At 34.4% G+C, this 24,305-nt stretch overlaps 1 protein-coding gene across 3 annotated transcripts; it reads left to right on the top strand.

Moving 5' to 3' along the window:
- The first annotated feature begins 1,735 nt into the window (after positions 1-1,735).
- Positions 1,736-5,079, top strand: LOC131167734 (short-chain dehydrogenase reductase 3b-like). Of its 3 annotated transcripts, none has more exons than XM_058126603.1 (3): positions 1,736-1,907; positions 2,148-2,219; positions 4,144-5,079. In XM_058126603.1, the coding sequence occupies exons 1-3, from the start codon at positions 1,888-1,890 to the stop codon at positions 4,946-4,948; spliced, it is 897 nt and encodes a 298-aa protein (XP_057982586.1). In that variant the 5' UTR covers positions 1,736-1,887; the 3' UTR covers positions 4,949-5,079. The 3 variants fall into 3 exon arrangements, with proteins under 3 accessions (XP_057982586.1, XP_057982585.1, XP_057982584.1); XM_058126602.1 differs by having other exon boundaries at positions 4,141-5,079; XM_058126601.1 differs by having other exon boundaries at positions 1,747-1,907; positions 4,117-5,079.
- The last annotated feature ends 19,226 nt before the right edge of the window (positions 5,080-24,305 follow it).

The raw sequence follows: 24,305 nt of genomic DNA, 5'->3' as shown, positions 1-24,305 counted from the left end.
CATGAATTTATGAATTTACAAATTTAAACATCATTTTATAATTGTATTTATATATATCAAAGAGGTCCCTTTTTTTTCATTTTTCTTTAGGAGTTCACTCAAGTGGATATAAGTAGGTAAGACTTTTTTATTATAGTAATCTTGAATTCTATTATGTATGAAAATAAAATTTTAATTTATCATAGAGGAATTACAAATCGATTACGAATTTTAAAGGGTTAGCTAGTTTCGCTAAGAATTTTGAATAAAGGAAAAAAAAGATCTCTCTCGATTATGAATTTTAAAGGGTTAGTTAGTTTCAGGAAAAATTTTGAATAAAGGAAAAAAAAAAAAATCTCTCTCTCTCTCTCTCTCTCTCTCTCTCTCTGGGGGTGTGAAGGCATAAACATCTTGATTGGTATGGATAAACTTGACAAAAAAGTACTAGGGAAAGCAAAAGCATTGGCTGTATTTCAACTGGCTTGATCAATTGCACATTTGACTTTAAAGAAAGAAAGAAAAAAGTATATTGATTTGTTAAATAAATAAATAAATATATTTTTATTTAGGACAAAAGACGCTCTCCTCTCATCGATTTTGATAAAAAGATAAATAACTTTTTTAAGATTTAAAAAAAATCAGAAATCAACCTGAGATTTACCAAAAAATCACAAATCTTCTCTTTAAAAAGTTGTCTTTCTTTTAAAATACAAGAATAGGTTTGTGTTTTTTTTCCTGACAAATTTGAGGAGAGGTCCCTCGAAATCTTAAAATCTCAGGAGATGTATTTATCTTTTTAATAAATCTTAACGGAAGTTAGTTTATTTAGTCCTTTTCTTTAAGCTCCTTTAGGCCCTCTTTGCATTGTTTGAAGAGAAAGAAAAAAAAAATAAGAAAAAATACTTTTTATTGTAGAAAATTGTTTTTTGTGTATTTTATTTGTATCAAATACTATTTTCAAAGTATTTCAAATATACTAAATTTAAAGAAAAATTGAATATTAATGACACATAAGATTGAATTTTTTCATTAATTTATTATATAGTTTTTGGAAATAGTAAAACCCGGTATACTACCTTCGTATATATTTTAAAATCTCAAAATAAAAATAAAAATTATTTTGCATAACTAAACAAACTCTTTATTTTTGAAATTTTTATATAAATCATAGAAAACTAAAAAAATAAATCGGAATTGTAATAATTTTTTTTATAAATATTAAAATAAAAAATAATTTTTTTCATAGTTACATAAACCCTAATCTTCTCGAATGGTTTTTTTTTTATGTTTTTATTGTAAGTTTGAGACAAATCTTAACATTCGCAAAAGCTCGGATAATGACTTTTACTATCGGACACTTACCTTTTCAAATTTCACTCGCTTCCTTCGTACTTTTTCATTTGTAAAGAAATTTGAATCTCTATAATTTTATTTAACTAAAGAAATATATAAGGTAATAAAAAGTTAAAAACTCAACACATGGACACCTCTCTCTCTCTCTCTCTCTCTCTCTCACACACACACACACATTTCTTCCTTTCTCCTTGGATTTTACTAAAACAGACACATTGAAAAACAGGACCCTATTAATTATTGAGATCTTTAAATAGGACAGATCATATTCATAGGTGTTGAACTTAATGCCTCTCTGTCTCTCTCCTCAATCGCTCTCTACACGCATTCCCATGCACACTACTGTGCTGCAGAGAGAGAGAGAGAGAGACCCCTCCATAAATTTGCCATCTTCCCCTATTGCTAACTGCTCCCCCAACTCCACTCTGCTTGTCTCTCTCTCCAATCTGCTCTCTCTCTCTCTCTCTCTCTCTCTCTCTCTCTCCTCGGATCTCTCTTTCCCCCCCCCCCCCTCTCTCTCTCTCTCTCTCTCTCCCTCCCTCTCTCTCTGCAGCTATGCTCAGATTGCTCACCAGGTTAACCACAATCTCTCCCTCAGCTCCTCTGTTTTTTTTCCATACTCTGTTTTCACTATGATCTTCACCTATATATATACATATATAGCTATGCTGTATGTATAATTTTCAAGTACAAGTTTTTTCAATTAGAGAGAGAGAATGCTAGTAGCAGCTAATTTTAATTATAATTAAATTAATTAAACTGAAGGAAGGAGGTGCTTTATTTTATTTTATTTTATTTTTTTTAAATTTCCGCAGAGACTGTAGGTGGATCTCCCAGAGTTTATGCAGAAGCTCAGTGAGATTTTCTTCATCTGGAGCTGGGGGCAGGTTTGTATGAACTCCCATTAATTATTATTAGTTCACTTAATTAAGTCTCTTATTTTAGTCATGTCTCCTTTTAATATTTGCTCTAGCATACACGCGCACGCACGTACACACATACACCATTACCCGAATTAAGATATAATTTAAGCTATAATTTTGGAAAGTATATGTTATATTTGTTTCTTATAGTGGCTCGGACTTTAGTTATGTGCTTATGTTTTTGTCTATCGGTACGAAAAACTTTGCCGTTTGGCTCTTAATTATAAAATGAGAAATGGGGTTCGAATGAGTTTTTGAATTAACAAGTGCGTTACGGTACTTTTACAAACATTGTTGAAGAAAATAATAATAAGGGTTTCAAAAAAAAAGTTATAGTAAGTTTGGGATTTTCCCTTTTTTTTCCCAATAGAAACTCGTTGCTCTGTATAATACGAAGAGTTTTCGAAGTTAGACCGGGAAGAATTTCATTGTATTTTAGCTAATTTAGGCAGTTTAATTGTCTGCCACTTCCTTCGGTTTGTTCTTGATTGGTCGTTTCTGGCATGTTGGTATTATTTAATTGTATTTTGATTAGTTGTTTTAATCTTTTTGATTGTTTTGTGCATCGTTTCTCAAGCTTTTAGCTTAAAGTTTGTAAGTTCCGTTTGTCTTCTACTTTTAAAAAAAATTGAGGGGAGAGAGAGAGAGAGATTGAAATATTAATAATGAAAAAAATATTGGGTTAAAAGATGAAGTGTCTTAGAGGGTTGAAAATCCTTTGGGGTAAAGATTATTAAATTATTTTTAAAAGTTATTATTAATATGAAAAATGATCAAGATATTCTGCATGTTCTTTGCAGCACAACGAGCAAGATTTTCATGTTGCTTTTTTGGATTTCTTCTTTGAAAAGTGTGTTTGCCAATGCCATTGTTGAATTAATGAATTCCCTTTCTTCGCCACCAAACAAGGCCTTAATATTTTGAAAAACCGAATAATTAAAAAACGACACACACTAAACGTGTTATTTTCATTTCTCTCCCCCGAACTCGACAAGTTTACCAAAAAAGATATGCCCATATGCACCTCGAAATCATTTAAAAGTTTGAGCCCTATCTAATGCAAAATAATTCTATGAAGTGTTTTAAGGTTCTGTTTGGATTAAAATTATATTTGAGAAAAAAAATACCATTTATCTTTATTAATGATTATTTAGCATGAGAATTTCTTCTGATACAATTAATTTTTTTAAAAAAATAAATATTAATAATATGTAAATTGAAATTGATTTATTGATTCGATATGCTGTATAATTTTTTTTTTCATTTATTAGGTTTTTAAACTTTTAAATCAAACCTAAAAATATTTAAATAATGTTACGATCGTGTCGTTCCCGGTTATGCGGCGATGCTTTTCCTATATTCTAAATTTGTCATTATTGTAAACTAGTAAATAAATAAATAAATTTAAAGTGATTTTGATCCATTTTAAATGATATAATATCAATAAAATATTAATTATACTTTTACTCTTTTTCAGATTAACAAAATCTTTTTTGAACAAACAAGATCTTGTACTTCTTCACCAACGCTACACTATGCATGCAGACATCACGTGCCTAGTGTGTGCATATATTCAAACATTCTTTAAAACGAAGTTTGAAAAAAATGAAATCAAATCATTTCATTTTCACTGTTAAATTATTTACGGTCAAATCGAAGATGGGCCCAGCCCACGCCACATGGGCCGCCCAATTATTAGACATACTTTGATTGGACGGTGAGGATGAAATCACACCCCCATCATGGAAAATTACCTTTTTGTCTTAGTGCTTCCTTTTTCAAAGCAGAAAGATGAGTGGTTTTTCAGTCCTCATGACGTTAACGTACTCTTTTCTCTGATCCCATGATTGATTTGGTTCAGATTACTTTGCCTTTCTTTCAAAAGCAGGCTTGAGGGGAAGGTGGCCCTCATCACCGGAGGAGCAAGTGGGCTTGGTAGGGCTGCGGCCCATGAGTTCATCCACCACGGAGCTCGTGTTGTCATTGCCGATATCGACGCCCAACGCGGCCCGCAAGTGGCTAGAGAGTTGGGCTCGAAAGCCCACTTCGTCCGCTGCGACGTATCGGTGGAGGCCGAGGTGGCCGAGGCCGTCGCCGCCACTCTAGACCTCCACCACAAGCTCGATGTGATGTACAATAATGCTGGGATAACAGGCCCGTCCATTCCGCCCAGTGTTGCTGACCTTGACCTCAAAGATTTTGACCGGGTCATGCGGGTCAACGTTCGAGGCACCATTGCAGGGATAAAGCATGCAGCCCGGGTGATGATCCCTGCGGGCTCGGGCTCGATTCTTTGCACATCGAGCATTAGTGGGCTTATGGGCGGGCTTGGGCCGCACCCCTATTCGATATCGAAATTTACGATACCGGGAATCGTCAAGTCCATGGCTAGCGAGCTGTGTCGGCATGGGGTGCGAATCAACTGTGTTTCCCCTTTTGCAATCGCCACGCCGCTCGTGTTGGCACAGTTTAATGCGCTTCTCCCAGGTGTGAGTCAAGAACACATAATGAAGATCATTAGCAGTCTAGGAGAGTTGAAGGGAACAAAGTGTGAAGAAATAGATGTGGCACGAGCAGCATTGTTTTTGGCATCGGATGAAGCTAAGTACGTGACGGGTCATAACTTGGTTGTGGATGGGGGTTTCACGTGCTCCAAAAATCTTGGATTTCCTACTTCGGATCAAGCCATGTGAGATTCGACAATTTATCATATTTGACACGTGCTTTTAGTTTGAATTAAGATTTTCTAGGGTTAACTTTTACGCAAAGTTCTAAAAATGCATTTATTTCACAATTTAATGAACTCCACTAGATTGACTCCAAATGATCAAACTTTGTTTTACAGAAAACATCTGTTATATGCATCTTAATTAGTTTGAAATTAACATATTCTCTTCAAAGGACAGCTTAGGCCCAATGATACATTGAGAATAGGGCTGTATTGAATCATATCAGGCAGAATTGAATCATACAAAGTTCGAGTTTATTCATTAAATTTTTTACCGAATTCAAATTCGAGCAAGACCCAAAACAAGTATGAATACACGTGTTCAACTTATTCATTAAAGAATCACTTGAAATCAATTTGAACTGAGTTAAATTGTGTTTCACTATATTTAAGTTTATTGGTTACGTATTTAATAAAAACTGTGTATCACGGTAGACTCGAACTTAAATCAATTTCGAATATACTTATTTGCTCAAACTTGCTATTGGCTCTTCACTAGTTTCATTTTAAAAGGATTTTTTTTAATTTATAAAATGAACATATATAAACGTAAGGCGCTATGGTGATGTTACTTTTCTAGATCGTTTTGAGGCATGCAACCTAAAAATAAGAAGGTTCAAATCAAAATCGACCAACTTGACTGATCAAAATAGATCTACCACGAGAGAGAGAGAGAGAGAGAGAGAGAGAGAGAGAGGATATAAATATGCTAATAATTAAGTAAAAATGTGTATAGTTGATTTTATCTTATTATATATATATATATATAAATAAATATATATATATAAATATAAAATTGGCAAAACTAGGTATACCTAAATTCGTAATTAGTAAGACATCATACTAAGGCCACTAGTTTGACAATCGAGTTAATTCACTAGTTTATTCGATCAAAAAGCTTCACTGTATTGATCACCAGTCCACTCTCTAGAACCATGATTTTAAGTGAATCCACTAATCGGCTTTTAAAAAGCCATAATATAAGCTTATAAATAGACTGTTCGTGAGTCTATTTAGGTTGAACCCGACTTTATTCAAGCTCAGCTCGTTTAATAATAAACAAACCTAAAAATAAAGCTAAAGATTCATTATTTATGTAAATATACGAGCCAAACGAACCTTTATCGAGTCAAGTTAATAGCCTACTTATAAAAAACTTGATTCATGTATAGTTCTACTTGAGATATCATAATCGAATTTCTTCCATCTATAAAAATGTAATCAAATTTCTTTTAGGGCTTAAAAAAAAAAGCGAATAAATATTAAATTTTGATTTACAATAATTAGTAGGGAATATTTTCATAGTTTTCTTAGATATTACTTTTTAACATAATAATGGGCCTAAAATCCAACAACATAAGATTTTGGGTCAGGGCCTTTTTCCAATCCTCAGGCCCACATGAGACTAGGCCCAACAAAATTTACAATCCATCTAAAGGACATCTAGGGAGGATCATTTTTCTTTTCTTAATGTAAAAGGGCAGAAGAATAGATTTAAATATTTGAATTATACGAGGATCATTTTTCTTTTCTTAATATTTGAATTTTTATGTTAATTAAAAAAGTATAACTCTTAAGTTGAATTTTGACATCTAATAAAAAAAAAATACTATATTATTATTCATTTTCTATGTTTTTGCTATACATATTTAATTTTTACATTAAGATTTTTGTAAATTTGATAATATTAATATAAAATTATATTAATTTTTAAAAATTAATATAAATTTAAAATTTAAAATTCACACATCCCGATAACACCTGAGCAGATTTAAGTGATTTGAGAAAAGAAACAGATGAAGTTCGAGAGTATATTTTTAAGTTTTAAAATATTTTTTCACTCGTAAAAGTTGATGGATGCAAGTAATATATGTACTTAGATTTTTATAAAAATTTTTTTTTCTATTTAGATATAAAGCATAACCATGACTTAATTCGATGAAAATAATTTGCAAAAGAAAATAATGAAAATGAGATAATTAAAATTCATATAGAAATTGTCTGTGAATACTAGCTTGTGCATTGAAACCTTGTATTTAAATTATGTCAAATCGAGTAAAATTTAAACTCAAAACTTGAATTTTTACACTTTCAAACACCATTTTAATATAATAGAAATTAGGGCAAAAAAAATCGACCTTCTTATTTGGCGAAAGGACACAAACATCACTTTAACTTTCAAAAATTTCACAAATCTCCTTTGAAATTTGACCCAAAAAAAAGGCGAAAATTTCCTAAAGTTTTAAATATCTCACCGACTTCTGTTGAAATTTGATTTTTGAAATACTTGATCCCTTTCTTGGCTCTTTTTTTTTTTTTTGTTGACAAACATAGAGGGTAAGTTTATGTACTTTAAGAAATAATGGGTTGTGAAAATTTTATAACTTCATGAGAAGTCTAAGTCTTCTTTCTTTTTTTTTTCAAATTTCAGGGAAAGTTTTAGAAATTTTTGAAATCTCCAAGATAGTCCTAATTTTTCACAAAATTTCACGTGAAGTCAATATCTTTTACCCTAGAAACTATGGTATTTGTCTCATAAGAGATATTTCAATGAGGAGATACTTGCCCAGTCGCCCTTGTATAGTTTGCACAATCAAGGTTGTACTGGAATCAAAATTAGAATTATAATTTCCATTTTTATGTTTGGTTTGGATAAGTGAGGTCGAAATCATTGTCCAATCGAAAATGTTGATTCTCCTATTTCTCCTCTTGTAGGTAAAATCATAATTCCATTTTTATTTTTATTTTTTAAGGCAATTATACTCTTTGCAGAATAATATTTCAAAAAAAAGCACGCACGCAAGTTGACTATCTCTCAATAATAATAATAATAACCCTATTGGGATTGCTCAGGTGGTAAGGTGAGGGCCTTGTCTACCATATGGTCGACGGTTCGAGCCCATCGCCCCTGAAATCATACTTAAGATATTAACTAGATGTTGGTGGTGGGGTCTGCTAAACATCTCCCAGATTTGGTGTCGCACCATAGTGCGATAGTGACTGGAATCTCTGGGTCATCAGAAAATAATATTAATAATAATATGAACAACAAAAACAACAACAATAATTAAGAAATAAATAATAAGCATAATAACAAATTATTCATATAACAACAACAAAAATAATCACTATTACTTTTTAAAATAACAAAAAATTCAAACAACAATATTATTTATTTTATTATTGAAAACTATTACAATCCAAAATGATATAAATTTTTAATAAAAATAATGTTGAATAAAAATCATATAGTTGAAAGACCATAAGATTAAATAATTTTATATTAGTGGCATTCCTAAATGCTGTGATATGGTTAGGATAAATACTAAGCACAGTGGAATAAATACAACAAGTAAATGAAACACAACCAAAAAATAATAAATAACAAGAACAACAACAAAATTTACGTGGTTTGGCAAAGCCTATATCCACGGAAGTAATGACACGCAAATTTCACTATGGAAATCTCAAAGTACAACCAAAAAATAATAAATAACAAGAACAACAACAAAATTTACGTGGTTTGGCAAAGCCTATATCCACGGAAGTAATAACACACAAATTTCACTATGGAAATCTCAAAGTACATAATATACTTCTCAAAATGATCACTCACTCTCAATACATGCCCAGAATGACATATATAACAGTGTTTTGGAGGTTTCCCTCCAATTATCCAACCATCCCAACGTTCAAATTCAAAATTCAAAAAACTGCTCGCAGCCTAGGCGCACTCGTCGACGAGTACAGGGGATTCGTCGATGACCCAGAGAAGGATACTCGTCGACGATAATAAGGCATTCATCGACGAGCCCATTTTTCTACTCTCGATATCTCCAAAACTCTAAGATTTTTCTGCTCTCGGGATCTACTCGTCAACGAGCATAAGGCACTCGTTGGCGAGTCCCTACTGTGTTGCCCCTATAGCGCCTCGACCCTCTAGGTGGGCCCGGACTGCTACTAAACATACATAACATATATCGCTCTGATACCATGGATATACAACCAGCCCAAATAAGGGAAAAACGGGTGTTCTATACTAATATGTATAACATACACAACAAAAATATATACATCATCTAATACTTACTAGAGTTTCTAACTATTTCCTATATACATCCATACATAACTGAAAACATAATCTGCTATATATTATAATTCCCAAAAGATACAGACACTGTCTAATGTCTCACCAGCTCTAACAAGGACTGTTTACAATCCAAACTCAGCCCGGAAGGATGCTAGACTCTATCCCTCGGAGGACCTGAAACAACATTTGTATACTAGGGTGAGACACCTCTCAATAAGATGGATTATACTATCATTAGTGTGTGGCTAGCATGAGATTTCGTGTGTAGATATACTGCCAACATTTAAATACATTTAATTGACATTTTTAAATTTGTATTGCTCTGTAAATCTGAAAATACATACTGCTGGCTCAATATAGCCCTTTCTACAGTAAATATGCCCATATATGCCTAGAAGATACAACCTGGTCTGTAGGACTAGCATCGTCACGCCATCACATACACGTGCGACATGCTTCCCCCCATGACGGGTTGTGTAGCTCGAAGGCTGGACCTAGCAAATAGCCGATCGACTAATACTAAGTCAAACATAAAGTAGTACGATGGTGCCTACTCTCTCTGTGCCTGAAGGCTACTTGAAGGCTGAGTCATCTGGAATTACTACATCAGATGGGGCCCCAAAATTTCTGCATCGGGGAGTACTTTACCCAGGCACCAATCGCCTTTCCCATCCACACTCTATCTGAGACGTGTGGTTGCACCCCTACATACATATAGCTACAGTACCATGCTCTTACCATAAGAACATAACAACAGGGCTCTACTATCATATATGACAATTCACATCATATAAAACTGTAATCATAATTCATTTCATAAAACCGTATATAACATAAGTTGTACATAATTTTGTGAAAACATATGCTAGATACTGACTCGGTAAAAATCGGCGTATCATATATGTCATAATCGGCTTGGTAAAAATTGGCATTTCATAAACTCGACATTTAGCCGTCATATCTCATATCTCGGCTTATAGCCGTTATATTTCAATATTACACAAAACCTGCTCATTTAATACCAATTAAAACTATACTCATGCCACAGAATTTTTCATCTGGTAATTCATAATAAATCATCTGCTTGGGAAAGTAATTACTGCTGCTAAACTAAGGTATGAATATCTCCAGGTTATTATTTTACTAAATATAGATATATAGCTTAATACGGGAAAAATGGAGATACCGTCTTTGGTTGGTTTTAAAACAAGTCTATGATTTGAAATAATAATTTCCCAACCGGTAAAAACGTTTAGAAAGACCAGTACTATACTTTAAAAATATCATATTTGAATTTAAACAGTTGGTTTTGAACATAAAGTTGGTTAACCGAACCCTAGGCCCGGAAATCTTAGAAAAGTTGTAACTATATTGTGACAACCCGAATAAAAATGAAATTTAAATAATAAAGAGGAAGGGAAATGGAAACAGTAACAGAAGGAGGAAGTCAACTTCATCAACGAATACAGGGGATTCATCGACGAAGACAGGGGATTCTTCGATGAGGGTTTAAGAGAATTCTTCGACGAAGATTGAATTTCGTCGACGAAGAAATACCGAGAGAAGTTTTGAGCCGACTAAATTTCGTCGATGAGGACTGAATTTTGTCAATGAAATTATTAAAGGATTTGTCAACGAATGTCGTTGCTCGTCGATGAATCTAGTTATATAAATATAGAAAAATCCGAAATTTAACTTCTAATTAAGCAACACTCGCTCTCTCTCTCCCCCTTTGGTTCTCCCTCTCTCTCTCTCTCTCTCTCCTCTCTCTCTTCTCTTCGTTTTTGGGCCGGATTTACACTGATTCGACAATCTGAAGTCACCACGATGCTCCTGAGGAAGTTCTCTCCAAATCTGCCGGAGCGAATCGTTGGTGGAAGTAAGTTGGAAATCATCCCTAAGTTGAGGTAAGGCTTTTTAAGCCAAATTTGATATTTCGACAGTTATAGGAAATGATGTACGCGTGAGAATACTGAAGTTTAATACTAGAAGTTTTCAATTTCAGGATCTTGATCAAGAAATCCTATGGGTGTTAGGATAGGATATTTTAGGGGCTTTCTCAGTAGTCAGGTAAGGGAATAAATTAAAGTAGTTATTTTCATGTAAATTATTATATTTATGAGAAAAGTTATTTTCTGAAAAGCATGTATTATAGCTATAAATTACAAAGGAAATGTACGTTTGAGAAAAATACTGCTTGTAATGACCTAGAAAATATTCATATTCAAATATTAAAGAGAGAGGAAAATAGAAACAGGAACAGAAAGAGGCAATAGACTTCGTCGACGACATCGCATTTTGGAGATAATAATAATATCAAGGAATTGTCAGAACTCGTCGACGAATACAGGGCTTCGTTGACGAGTGCATAAGGAAACTTGTCGACGAATACAGGGCCTTGTCGACGAGTACATAAGGAAATTCGTCGACGAATACAAGGCATTGGCGACGAGAAAATACCGAGAGGGGTTATAGAGCAGCATGAATTTCGTCGACGAATACAGGGACTCGTTGATGAATTTATTGAAAGACTCGTCGATGAGATGACGTGTCTCGTCAACGAATCTGGCAGTATAAATATCTAAAAACTAGGATTTTTATCCATTTACCAGCGCCTCACTCTCTCTCCTCTCTCTCTATCTACGTCTCCCTCTCCCTTCTCTCTTCGATTCCGACCCCACTAGTCGTCGGATCGACAATCCGAAGCTACCACGACACTCCTATCGGAATTCGCTACAAGTTTGCCAGAGCAGATCGTCGGGAAAACGAAGTTGGATTTCCCCCCAAATTCAGGGTAAAGTCTTTTATTGGCATTATGACAGTTATAGGAAATGATGTAGGTGAAAAAATACTAATATTTTGTTCTGAGATATTGTGTTTTTCAAGATGTTGATCTAAGAATCCTGCATGTATAGAGTCAGAATTATATAAGGGATTTTCAAAGTTAAGGTAAGGGAAATATGCTATGTTAGGAGTTTTAATAAAGTTAACAACGACTTTATAGATGTATATTTATGCCAGTTTATTATACAATTTTTATTAAATATGAGTTTAAATGATTATGTGGTCTAAGTGATTTTCATGAGATGAAGCAATTTATATAGCTTTAATAATATATATATATATATATATATATATATATATATATATATCATACTATACAGAATGCATGGAAGTAGACAGTGTGTACAGTTTATATGGTTCCTCTCAGTATACGAAATTATACAGAATAAACAGATGTAGATATATATATATATATATATATATTCACAGAGATTATACAGAGAATATACATGCAATTACAGTTTTATAAGGTTAGTTTCTTGAAACACACACACACACACACACACACACACACACACACACACATATATATATATATACACATATACATGTATACAGTATTATTCAGATCAGTATTTATACCACAACTTTATACAGAATTTAGTATGCCATGTTTCCTATTACCGTAATATACAGACAGAGATACAAAGGTAGCATCAAGATGCTACAGATGCAGTAAACAGTTCTACAGTATGTATATATACAGTACATAAAGATAGCATGATGGTAATTTTGGAACATGGCGAATAGTATCGGATCCCTGTGGAAAGATTATAGACAGACACGGTACTGTTGCTATACACAGATAGAGTGCAATCACATATCTCAGATAGTATGTGGGTATCGTCTAACCGAGCTCGGAGAGGATGCAGCTCCCCAGTACACTGGGTAGAGGGGGGCCAATTAGACGAGGTAGCAGCCAGTCCAGTGCCTAGGAGAGGATGCAGTTTGGCCGGGCTGAGGTAGTGTAGAGTATATTGACTTATCTGGAGGGCCGACTAGATAGAGTACCGCCTACGGGCCGCAAAACCCCGTCATAAGGGGTCAAATTATGATGTACAAAGTCCTAGGGATAAAGAATAGATATGTATATGTATACAGTTTTACAGTATATGATGAGTATAGTATGATATTACCAGTATGAAAAGTAGAAAAACAGACGATATAGTATGTTTTAAATTGTGAAAGAAAGATATGTTTTACAGATGATTTATTACAATGCAGTTTCAGTTATCATTTTTAAAAGTATCTTTAACTTAGTTGCCACACACTAGTAATAACATATTTCCACTTACTAAGCTTCGACTCACCCCATTACTTTACCATTTTTCAGGCGAACCAGCTAGGCGAGCAGATCAGGCTCGCGGATAGGAAGTAGATAGATCACCCTGGTTATAGGGTGAGTTTTTGTCAAAGCTGTATATTTTGAGTAGATGATACTGGATGGGTATTTTTGTATGGCTATAGTTTGTATATACTGAATTCTGGTGTTGTTTGGTATATATGTGAATGGCTATCTAATTTGTGTTTCCGCTGCTTAGGTATGAATGTTGATATTCGGATTTTTTAAAAAAAAAAAAAAAAATGGTATGAATTTTGAGGACGTTACACTGCTGATATGTTGAAATATATATATGTATGAGATGCCATAAAGTATGATTTTAAAATGTAATGTATGATTTTATACAACAAATGTGTGGCATGAATATTATTTTACATGAAAAAATATTATGATATGATAATGATACGAATGCAGTATGATTTGAAAAGTTATGAAAGTGTACAGTAAATTATGATTCTAACAAATATATGATTAAATGATTATTTTCAGAATGACGTATTTATATATGATTTCGGCGCAAGGCCGTATCTATGAAATGTTCGGCACAAGGCTATAATTATGAAATGTTCGGCACAAGGCCGTAATTATGAAAGATGCTATATAATCATGTACTATATGTTATCAGAACCCGGATGTTAGTTTAATTCAGTTCAGGAGTTCGGTACCGTAGCTATATAGATCAGATATCTATGTTCAGACTTGTGCTAACCACCCCACGAGGGGGTGGGAGATGGATAGTCGATGTGGCTTTCAGTGTAGAGTTGTAGACGTCCACCTAGCAGTCTGGACCAGGGTGTGGCCGGCCCATAGTACTTACAGACATTTTTGACTCGACAGTGGTCGACCAGCCATTGTCGAGTCCCGCCTTCGGGCTGCACAACCCGTCATGAGGGCTAATACATGACATTAGCTAACTATTCATCCTGGGTATGTTTTTGGTATTATCAGATATAACAGACGATTTATGAATGATATGAGTTACCAGAAAGATATGAAAGTATATGATGATTCAATATGTTATGACGTATGTTCACAGATATATGAAATGTATTGTATATATATAACTGCATTTTATATATATATATATTCATGTTGTCACACAGCTGTATTTAGTTTATTTTCCCTTACTGAGAAGTGTCTCACCCTCGAACTTAATTAATTTTTCAAGAGACCCTGAGAAACCGGTGGGTCGTGGCCGCCGTTGAGTGAGTTGAGCTGCTCTGCTAGTAGGGTAAGCAGTGAACTAGGAACAGGAGATTTTTTGTTGTATGATCATAGTGTTATTTTGATTTTTTTGGAGATTGGAAACATATACAGTGTTAGACCAAGTAGTTAAGGGTCTTTCATTCCTACTATGTTGATGACAACAACCCATTAGCAATTCTTCAAGGCTACTAACCTTTCTCTCTAAGTCATGTTCAGCTATACAGAACGGCACCAGAATCAACAAGTCTCAAATCAGTCGAAGCAACTCGTGCCATGACCAAAAGCACAACCTCTCAAAGCATTCATGGACGCTACACAAAGTGATCTAAAGGATGAGTGTGAAAATGAGAGAGAGACTATCTTGTAAATCCCTTGTACATAGAGTAACTCAAAATTAAGAGCAAGGAATGGGCATGTCACACGCACACAAAAAAAAAACAAGTAAAGTTATTAAAAGTGTGTAAAGAAACCCCTAAATGAACAAGGACCTTCTTAGAACTTAAAAGGAAAAATTCTAAAGAAGAAGGGACTCGTCGACGAACATAGGGCTTCGTCGATGAGTGTAACACAGACCTTTGTCAACGAACATAGGGTTCTTGTCGACGAAAATAAACCAAGAGGCACTTGAATTCAGAACCATAACTTGTCGACGAACACAGGGCGTCGTCGATGAATGTTATGAAGAACTCGTCGACGAACACAGGGTTCTCGTTGACGAAAAGAAACCGAGAGGTACCTGAATTCAGAACCAGTATCTCGTCGACGAACACAGGGTTTCGTTGACGAATTTACTGAAGAGCTCGTCGACGAATTTCAGATTTCGTCGACGAGCGTCAGCCAGCAGCGTTCATTAAATGCTGCAGAACGGCTAGTTTGACCCTTGTCTTCATTAATAAATGTCCAACGGCTCTCCAGCATTCCCCTCGCCCATTTGGTGTTTAAATAGGAGTTATTGCATTTACTTCTTACCAAGAAATTTAATATTGTATCAAGATCATTTATTGGTGCTTTCATTTCTAGGGTTTGCTCATACACTTACTTGCCCTCTTCTTGCTGCTCTTAGTTTTGTTTCTACTCTATTGATAAGAGGACATTAAGTGAGGATTTTGTTGTAATACTCAACTCAAAGGGAGCATTCAAATTCGCACTTATTTCTCATCTACTTCTTGTAAAGAAAGGCTCTTTGTGAGCCATTGTAGGGTGTCTCTAAGTGAGCACCTTGTTGAAGCTCTTTGTGAGCAACCGTGTATTGGCTTCTCCGCCCGAAGGAGGATCATAGTGGATTTTGGGAATCCTTGAGTTGGTCTCAAGGCGTGGACGTAGGCGGGGTGCCCAACCACGTAAATATCTTTGTGTTAAGTTTCTCTTCTCTTATATTTCTTTTATACTATTATTGTGATTTCCTACGTCTTTACACTGTGATTTTATGCACTTGTTCTTGGTAAGATTTCTGTGTTTGTAGAAAGTTTGCACATCCGCGAAAAAACGTCTATTCACCCCCCTCTAGACGCTTAATCGGGCCAACATACAGTATATTGATGATGTAGTAAACTCTGGTATTATGTTTTATGGCTGGATGAATGAGATTTTATACTTGCTGCTGCTTAGGTTTTCACTGTGAATGATAGGTGCCCCGTTAGCCACGGGTTTGGGTTGACCATTTATTTATTATGTTTCATTTTATATTAAGGAAATTGAGGACATTACATATATATATATAAACTATTTTAACATTTCATTCAGTTAAAACTCATAAACATAGCTAACATAATATAATCCCCTTACCTATTTCCTAAAAAACGACCCAAGACGCTAGAAAACCGAACCCTAGCTTTTTCTCGAGTTCAAGAATCCACTTCGCTAGACTTGTAGATATTCGCTCCCTGATCCTCATGGTAACTTCCGATTGTCGAAATGGGCAACTATCAATGAAAGATTGAAGAGAGAGAGAGAGAGAGAGATATTTCCATTTCTTAAAGAAGAAGCAATTGAAAATATATTTATAGACCCTTGACCCGGTCAACTTCGTTAATGAAATGGCGCCTTCGTCGATGAACTACAGAAGGTCGTTCGTCGACGAAAGAAGGGTTTCGTCGACAAACCCTAAGCCTGATATTTTCGGTCATTCTGGATCTCTTCGTCGATGATGCTCTGAATTTCGGGGACAAACCACATAAGGGCCTTCGTCGATAAGAACATGAACTTCATCGACGAAGTTTGCTAAAATGCCCTTTTTTCTTTTCTTATTTAATTCCTTATTTTCCTAGTTCAGGTCTCTACAACCCCTTTATGTTTTTCTCTCTTTTTTTGTTTATGAAATCCAAAGTATAAGAGCCACCCCATAAACGACATTAAAAAAATGACTTATTTCTTATTTCATTAATCATTTCTACATTAAAAAAATATCAAATGTTGAAAAAGAATAGGGTACGTAATTCTTACAGTCATTTGGTGTAAGAACCCAATCCGTGAGATATGGAATGTGTAGTAACCGGAAAAAAAAAAATTAAAAAAAAATAATAATAATAATAAAATAAAATTAATTAATTAAATTAACAAGTAAAATGAATAGTATGATAAGGAACAAATATATATATATATATATATATATATATATAAATATTAAAGCATGTATATATATATATGTGTGTGTGTGTGTGTGTGTGTGTATATATATATATATATATATATATATAAAGTATGAAAGCTTCTTAAAGAAGCTTTACTTTATTTAAGGTTTATTATTATATATAGGAAATGGAAAGCTTCTTCAAGAAGCTTACTTTGATATTTTTTTTTTTGTAGTGCTCTCTCTCTCTCTCTCTCTCTCTCTCTCTCTCTCTCTCTCTCTCTCTCCTACGACTCTCTCTCTCTTCGATTCCGGGCTAGTTTTACGCCGGATCGACAAACCGAAGCCACCACGACGCTCCTGGCGAAGTTCTCTACAAGTCTGCCGGAATGGATCGTCAAGGAAACAAAGTTGGATTTCATTGCAAATCCAAGGTAAGGCTTTATATTCAATATTTGGAATTTTGACAGTTGAAGAAAGTGATATACGCGTAAAAATACTGAACTTTAATACTGAAAATTTTCAGTTCCAGGGTATTGATTGGGATCGTTGGGAATCATCCCTAAGTTGAGGTAAGACTTTTTAAGTCGAATTTGACTTAGTGGTAGTTATAAAAAATATTGTACATACGAAAATACTAAACTTTAATTCTGCGAGTTTTCATTTTCAGGGTGTTGAGTTGAGAACCTTGTGGGTACGGGGAAGATTTTGTTAGGGACTTTTCAGGAATCAGGTAAGGGAATAAACTAAGCTAGTTTCGTTTTAAGAAAATGTATGTATATATATGTAGCATTTGGTTTCAGGAAAAAAATAAATATATTTATATATATGATTTATATTTGGAAAATACTGTTTAAATGATGATATGTTGAATACGTAGAAAATTTGTTTAGTGTGACATGAGTATAAAAATGTTGTGAAATACTGTTTTTTTGGAATGGGGACGATATGAATTTCTATGATGGAAAATCGGCGTACGGGCCGAGATATTTTTATATGTATATGTGATTTGCCGGCGTATGGGCCGTGCTATATGGATGAGATTTACCGGCGTACGGGCCATGCTATGTGATTTGCCAGCGTACGGGCTGTGCTATGTGATTTGCCAGCGTACGGGCTGTGCTATGTGATTTGCCGGTGTACGGGCCGTGCTATGTGGTTTGCCAGCGTACGGGCTGTGCTATGTGATTTGCTGGCGTATGGGTCGTGCTATGTTAAAATGTGTAATACCGGCGTACGGGCCGATGATTTTCATGATACACGTATATATGTAAAATGATATGATTGATGTGAAAATAAATGATATGAGATATTTATGTATCACGGTTTTAGTATATGTATATGATATTAGAACCTGGTTGGCTTGGTCTAGGCTAGCACTTGCACGGTACCGTTGCTATGTGTCCATGGTCCTCGTGATCATGATATCTGTGTTAACGCCGCTGTACGTAGTGGTGTGAGATTGGATGGTCGATGTGGTTATTTTCAAGAAGTGTGCTGTTATCGCCCCTGGTGTACGGACCAGTCTGGGTAGACCCATCGGACCTACAGACTACTGTTTGACTTGGCAGTGGTCGGCCAACCATTGTCAGGTCCCGCCTTCGGGCCACACAACCCAGTCATGTGGGGGTAATACATGACAACAACCAGCTAACCTACCAGGATTGTTTTATGTTATTATTAGTGTATGAGATGAGATATGTTTATGAAAATGCAGTATATTCTGCTATGTGTTGATATGCATATGTTTTCCCATATTTGATAAACAGTATTGAATATGTTAGGTATGGTATATGTAGAACACAGAATACTCATGTTGCCACACACTGGTATTAGTTTATTTCCCTTACTGAGAGGTGTCTCACCCCTAAATCTTATACATTTTTCAGGAGCCCCTGATAGGAGAGCGGGAAAAGCCCCGCTGATCTAGATCAGTTGTTTGCCCTCTTTGGAATGGTAAGTTTTTGGTAGGGACAGTTAGGTTTTGTGGGAGGTTGTCCCTAGATTTCATTTTTGAGATGTATATACTGTGAGATAGTAATTATAGTGACTCTGGTATGTGTTATGCACATTATGATGAGATATATATGATTTTATACTTTCTACTGCGTAGGCTTCTGCTGTATGTTTTGTTATATCCCTGGTGCCTACGGGCCCAGGTGGATTGTGACCTGCTGAGTTGGGATGTATGATGTGATGATAATTTATTTATATATAAAAAAAAAATATGTGAAAAAAAAAGCAGGTCGTTACAGAATGAATAATTAAGAAGAGGGTAAAATGGTAAATTGAGCAAGCTTCGTCGATGAAGTCAGAGTTTGTCAACAAAGGCCCTTCAATTGTTCGGCGACGAAATTCAGTCGTTCGTCGACGAGGAGAAGCTAAGAGGTTTTGAGAAATTCAGAAACCTCAGACTCGTCAACGAGGCCACCGTTACATCGATAAAGTCCCTTTGTTGACTCGTCGACAAAGATGCCGCCTCGTCGACGAGGTTGGCCGAGTCAAAGGTGCTATAAATATCCTTTTGGATTGCTTAGAGGCTAAGATATCAATTTCTCTCTCCTTCTCTCTCTAGAACCAGCGGGAACACTCTCTCTCACTAGTTTTCTTCATCGTTCGTTGTTGGAATCGATGATCCAATGTTACTATGAGGATCAGGGAAGGATTCTCTTCGTGATTGGTGGAACGGATCTTCGTTTCAAAGGTTTTCAAGTTTTGAACCAAAATCGAGGTAAGGCTCCGTTTTCATTTCCATTTTGGTAGATATGTAGAGGAAAAAATTGTAAGTATGTATTGTACTGTGATTTATAGGTTTTGGGAACTCGGTTCATTGTTTAGGAGCCGTAGAGTTCGTGTTTGGATTTTTGGGGAAATGTAAGGGGTTTCTGTTTATATCAGTTATTTTTGAAATCGAAATCAGTGAAACTTTTTTTTACGATTATATGTATGATTTGACTACTTATTTAAGAAAATCTGACGGATAAAATTACGGGGTTTTCAAATTACAATTTTTGGGAAAAAGGGGGTTTGGGTTGCATCTCTGGTTTCGTAGGAAAATCATATGTATATTGTTGAGTATATTGTATGGAGATGACTGCACCTTGAATTGTTTTTAAACTGTATTCTTGAAATCGTAATTTATGTATTAACCAAGTAAGTGTGGAATGAACCATTTTATTGACAAGTCCGTTTGGTGGAAGCCCGAACCATTTGTGTACGTAGGCTATGGTGTTGAATGAGTTATAACACGTGAGTTCCAAAATTTTCCAGGTTTGTGAAATTCCGAGTCGAAAGATGCCAACTTGATGATAATCAAAGCGCGCCGCTTACCGCGCAGCTAGATGTGAGACAGTCGGTCTAATACCGTAGGCGGAAGGAGTGAAAGATATCACTTTCTATAAATCGGTTTTGAATCACCGAGGTGTGGTCACCAGATATCGTACCACACCATGGGAGCGTAGGGCTGTGCCATAGTTCCGGGATGCGTGGTAATGAGGATCGACTTCATTTCCAAAGAGTGTGATGACACTGGATTGGATCATTGTTTTTTGTGACGATTATATCTACTGGAACTATGTTGTGATTATACAGTAACTGCATTGAGAAAATACTGGAATGTGTTATGTTTTATTCAAAATAACACTCATGTGGCCACCACTAAGATAACCCGAGTCGTCCTACGGAGAGGTGCTTAAACCCGTAATCGTCCGTATATGTAGTTCATGTCCCTTGAGTAGCCGGAACTAGTGTCCTAGCGTTGGGAGCGTGGTTGCTTGTCTAGGTGAGTTTAGTACTAGCGTAAGTACTGGATTGTGGCCGAGTTGTCGTTCTCAGTTTTGTAGACACCCGAGGCTTTGTTTTGTATTATGGGACATGGATGTTGGGTTTGTATAGACAAGTATGGTATGACATGTTATTATAGTTTGACTATTTTTTGCTGTGTAAACTGTGTTGGTGAATGTGATTAAGGTATACGGGAACCCCACAGGGTCGGGGCCTTACATTGTATAGTATCATGTGTGTTGAATGTTACAGGGACAGGTTAGATTACTAAATCACCCCTGGGGCCCATTGCCGAGTTCGAGGCGTGACATTTGGTTTACTATTCTAACAATATAATCGCATTCCAATTATGATTATATTTGTACCTTAATTCCATTTATAACTAGAGAGAAATATTTTTACATGCCTTTAGGACATCGTACTCTCGAGATATAAAAGTTTGTCCTGCTTGAACAAAGCGTAGTGATCTTCGCAAAATTCATCTATTACTAGTCACTTTTTACTGACATAAGAAGTTTTTTTTTTACTGACTTTTGGACCTTTGATTTGAATTTGAGCGAGTTTGAACAAATATCAATTATATTTTATCTAAATTCAATACAAATCTAAATCCAATATCTCTCTTAAGCCCGTGTTTACTTGCGGGCTAGCCCAGGGGATGGTAGAAAATGGTCTAAATTTAGAGATTTTCCAAAGAAAGAGATAATTTTTTAAAAAAAAAAAATATACAAGTGATTGACCCCTTGATCTCCTCACATATACAACATGTAAGTTTTAATTTTACTACTGTCACCTGTCTTATTTGAAACGAATTATGACTATGATACTTGTATTTTACATGTCTCACATCTAGACAAGAGGCGTAAGACTTAGGGGTGAGCATAATTTCATTAAAACCAAATTAATCGAGTAAATTTAGTTGGTTTGGTTCGGTTAAAGGAGCATTTGTTTCATTTGCATTTTCGTTGAATTTTCAGTTTTCGAGTACCGAATAACCACTAGTTAATTAATAATAACATAAATTATACATGTTCGATGTACATTATTTTATCTAACCTTTACTAACTATTTAATATTCCTTTATATTTATAATGTTAAACTTTACCATATTAAAATGATTAATTGATTTAATTAAAATTTGGCTCAATCAATTTTAAGTTCCATTTAATATGAAATTTCGGTTAGTTCAATTAACGAGATTTTTTAATTAAAATTTTTCGATTTATTCGGTAAATTAACCGAACTGGTCAAATGCTTACCCGAGGCATCAAGAGGTAGATTCGGTCTTCACAGAGAGAGAGAGAGAGAGGACAAGTGTTGAGCGTGGAGGGGTGCAAATTAAAGGAAGCGTTTGGGAAGTGGAATTGGAAAGTATGTAGGAGAGAGAGAGAGAGAGAGAGAGTTGTGATGTTGAATTTTATGGGCACTAAGGTGCGGTGAATGTAGGGAGATGAATCACGGGATACTTGGCAAGTATGTGTTCCCCCATCTGACGGCCCATCAAAATTTATTCCCCTTCAATGCTGAAAATGCCAACCCATTTACTCCGGCCCACATCTTCTCTTCCCCGCTCGACCGCCCGGCCTAGACCGACCGTCCCGCCCCCTATACATACACACCCGCATCATTGTTATATTCAATTGACACCACGCGTGTGCTGTGAGCGGTCAGTACTATTTCTCGTAAAAATTTTAAAATGGAGATCTTTACGGTGAATTTGGGCCCTTTTTTTCTTTCTCTTTTTCTTTAGGGAAAATTTACAGTCTGTTTGGATAAAAAATTTACTTGAGAAAGGAAAGGAAAGGAAAAGAAAGGAAAATAAAATGTCAAAACTTCTGGTTTTTTTTTTTTTTTTCTAAATTAAACTTCATTATAAAAAAAATTATTTTTATATGATTAAAAAATAAGAAAATTTAAGTATAAATGATATGTAAAATTAAAATATTGATAATAAATTTAATGTATTTTTTATTTTCTCGATAACGAATATGAAAAAATGAATTTTTTGATATTTTTCTTTCTCTAATATTTTTCAAATTTCAAATGAGGCCGTAAAAAATAAGGTGAGATTTTAATATAAACAGATTATCCTCGAACCTTGCAATATATAATATATAGCGTTAGGCAAACACGAATGCTCTCACGCTAATAAAACTAATGATAAATGATACCTGTTGTTTTTTTTTTTAGTCAAAAGCTTTATCAAACATCTTGAGATTGAAAAAAAAAAGAGAAAAATTTTGAGGGTTTATTTAATTTTGTTGCTAAATAGAAAAATACAAAAAGAAGAAGAAATTATTTAATTTTATAAATATTTATTGTGCTTGTGCCGAGTGACTACACAAGTAACGAATGATCCATGACAACACCAATACATATTTTTAAATATATTTAATAAGACATGAATTTAATTTTGTATGCTTAATACGGGTCCTGTGCTAGCAAGAGTGGAAGATAAATAGGTCAATATTTCCCTTTTTTCGATTTTTACTACCGTCACATAAGCTTATAATATCGTTCGTGTGTGATGGGATTCATATTTTGCTGACATCTCAATTGTTAAAGTTGCTTCGATTTAAAAGTTTAGATTCGAATGAGGCTTCGATTAATTTCATTTAATTATAAAATAATATTAAATATATGTATATAGTACATAATATATCAGCTATATAGTTTTAAAATAATAAAAAAGTCAACTTGCTCAATTAAATTAGTTTAACTCGAACACGATGAACTCTAACAAAATCAAGATCAAAGTAAAAGTCAAGCGATTGAAAAAAAAATCAAGATTCACTGACTAGTTAATTCAATTAAGCAGAATTTGGGAGTATGATTGAAAGGCTTGAATTTGAATTTGAGTAAATTTTTTTAAAAATTCAATATAAATTAATATTTCATTTTATTTAAATTTATACAAATTTAAATTCAACTTGATGGTTAGATTTTTACATTTTCATTCTAGGGCAAAAATTACGTACCTCTACTTAAATTTAGTAAAAATACAAGGACCTTTCTTGCAATTTCAAAAATTCAATCGACCGCACAAACTTCTCTCGACATTTGACTTTTGAAACACTTATACATAAAGACACGAACCTTTCCTAAAGTCTAAAAAATTTTACGGACCTTCTCTAAAGTTTTAAGAATTCAAATTTTCTTTTTTGGAAAAATACACGCCTTTTCGTGTATTTTTTTTTAGGAGGAAGTACGTATTTTTTTTTAGTAAAATTCAGAAGTTATATAATATTTTTGAAATCTCAATTAATGTAATTTTGAAATCTTAAATTTTTTTTAATATTTTTGAAATCTCAAAGAAGATTAATGTAATTTTGAAATCTTAAATTTTTTTTAATATTTTTGTCAAATTTCAATTTATGTATATATATTTTTTTATAAGATAAAATATATAAAAAGGAAAAAATGTGTGAGCTCAAAAAGGAAAATAAACAAAATAAAAAAAGCATAAAAGGGAAAAACAGAGAAAGGTA

The sequence above is a fragment of the Malania oleifera genome, chromosome 11, assembly GCF_029873635.1.
Source record: "Malania oleifera isolate guangnan ecotype guangnan chromosome 11, ASM2987363v1, whole genome shotgun sequence".
Classification (NCBI taxonomy): Eukaryota; Viridiplantae; Streptophyta; class Magnoliopsida; order Santalales; family Ximeniaceae; genus Malania; species Malania oleifera.
The sequence above is the reverse complement of the archived record's forward strand: the minus strand, read 5'-3'. Positions and strand labels throughout refer to the sequence as shown.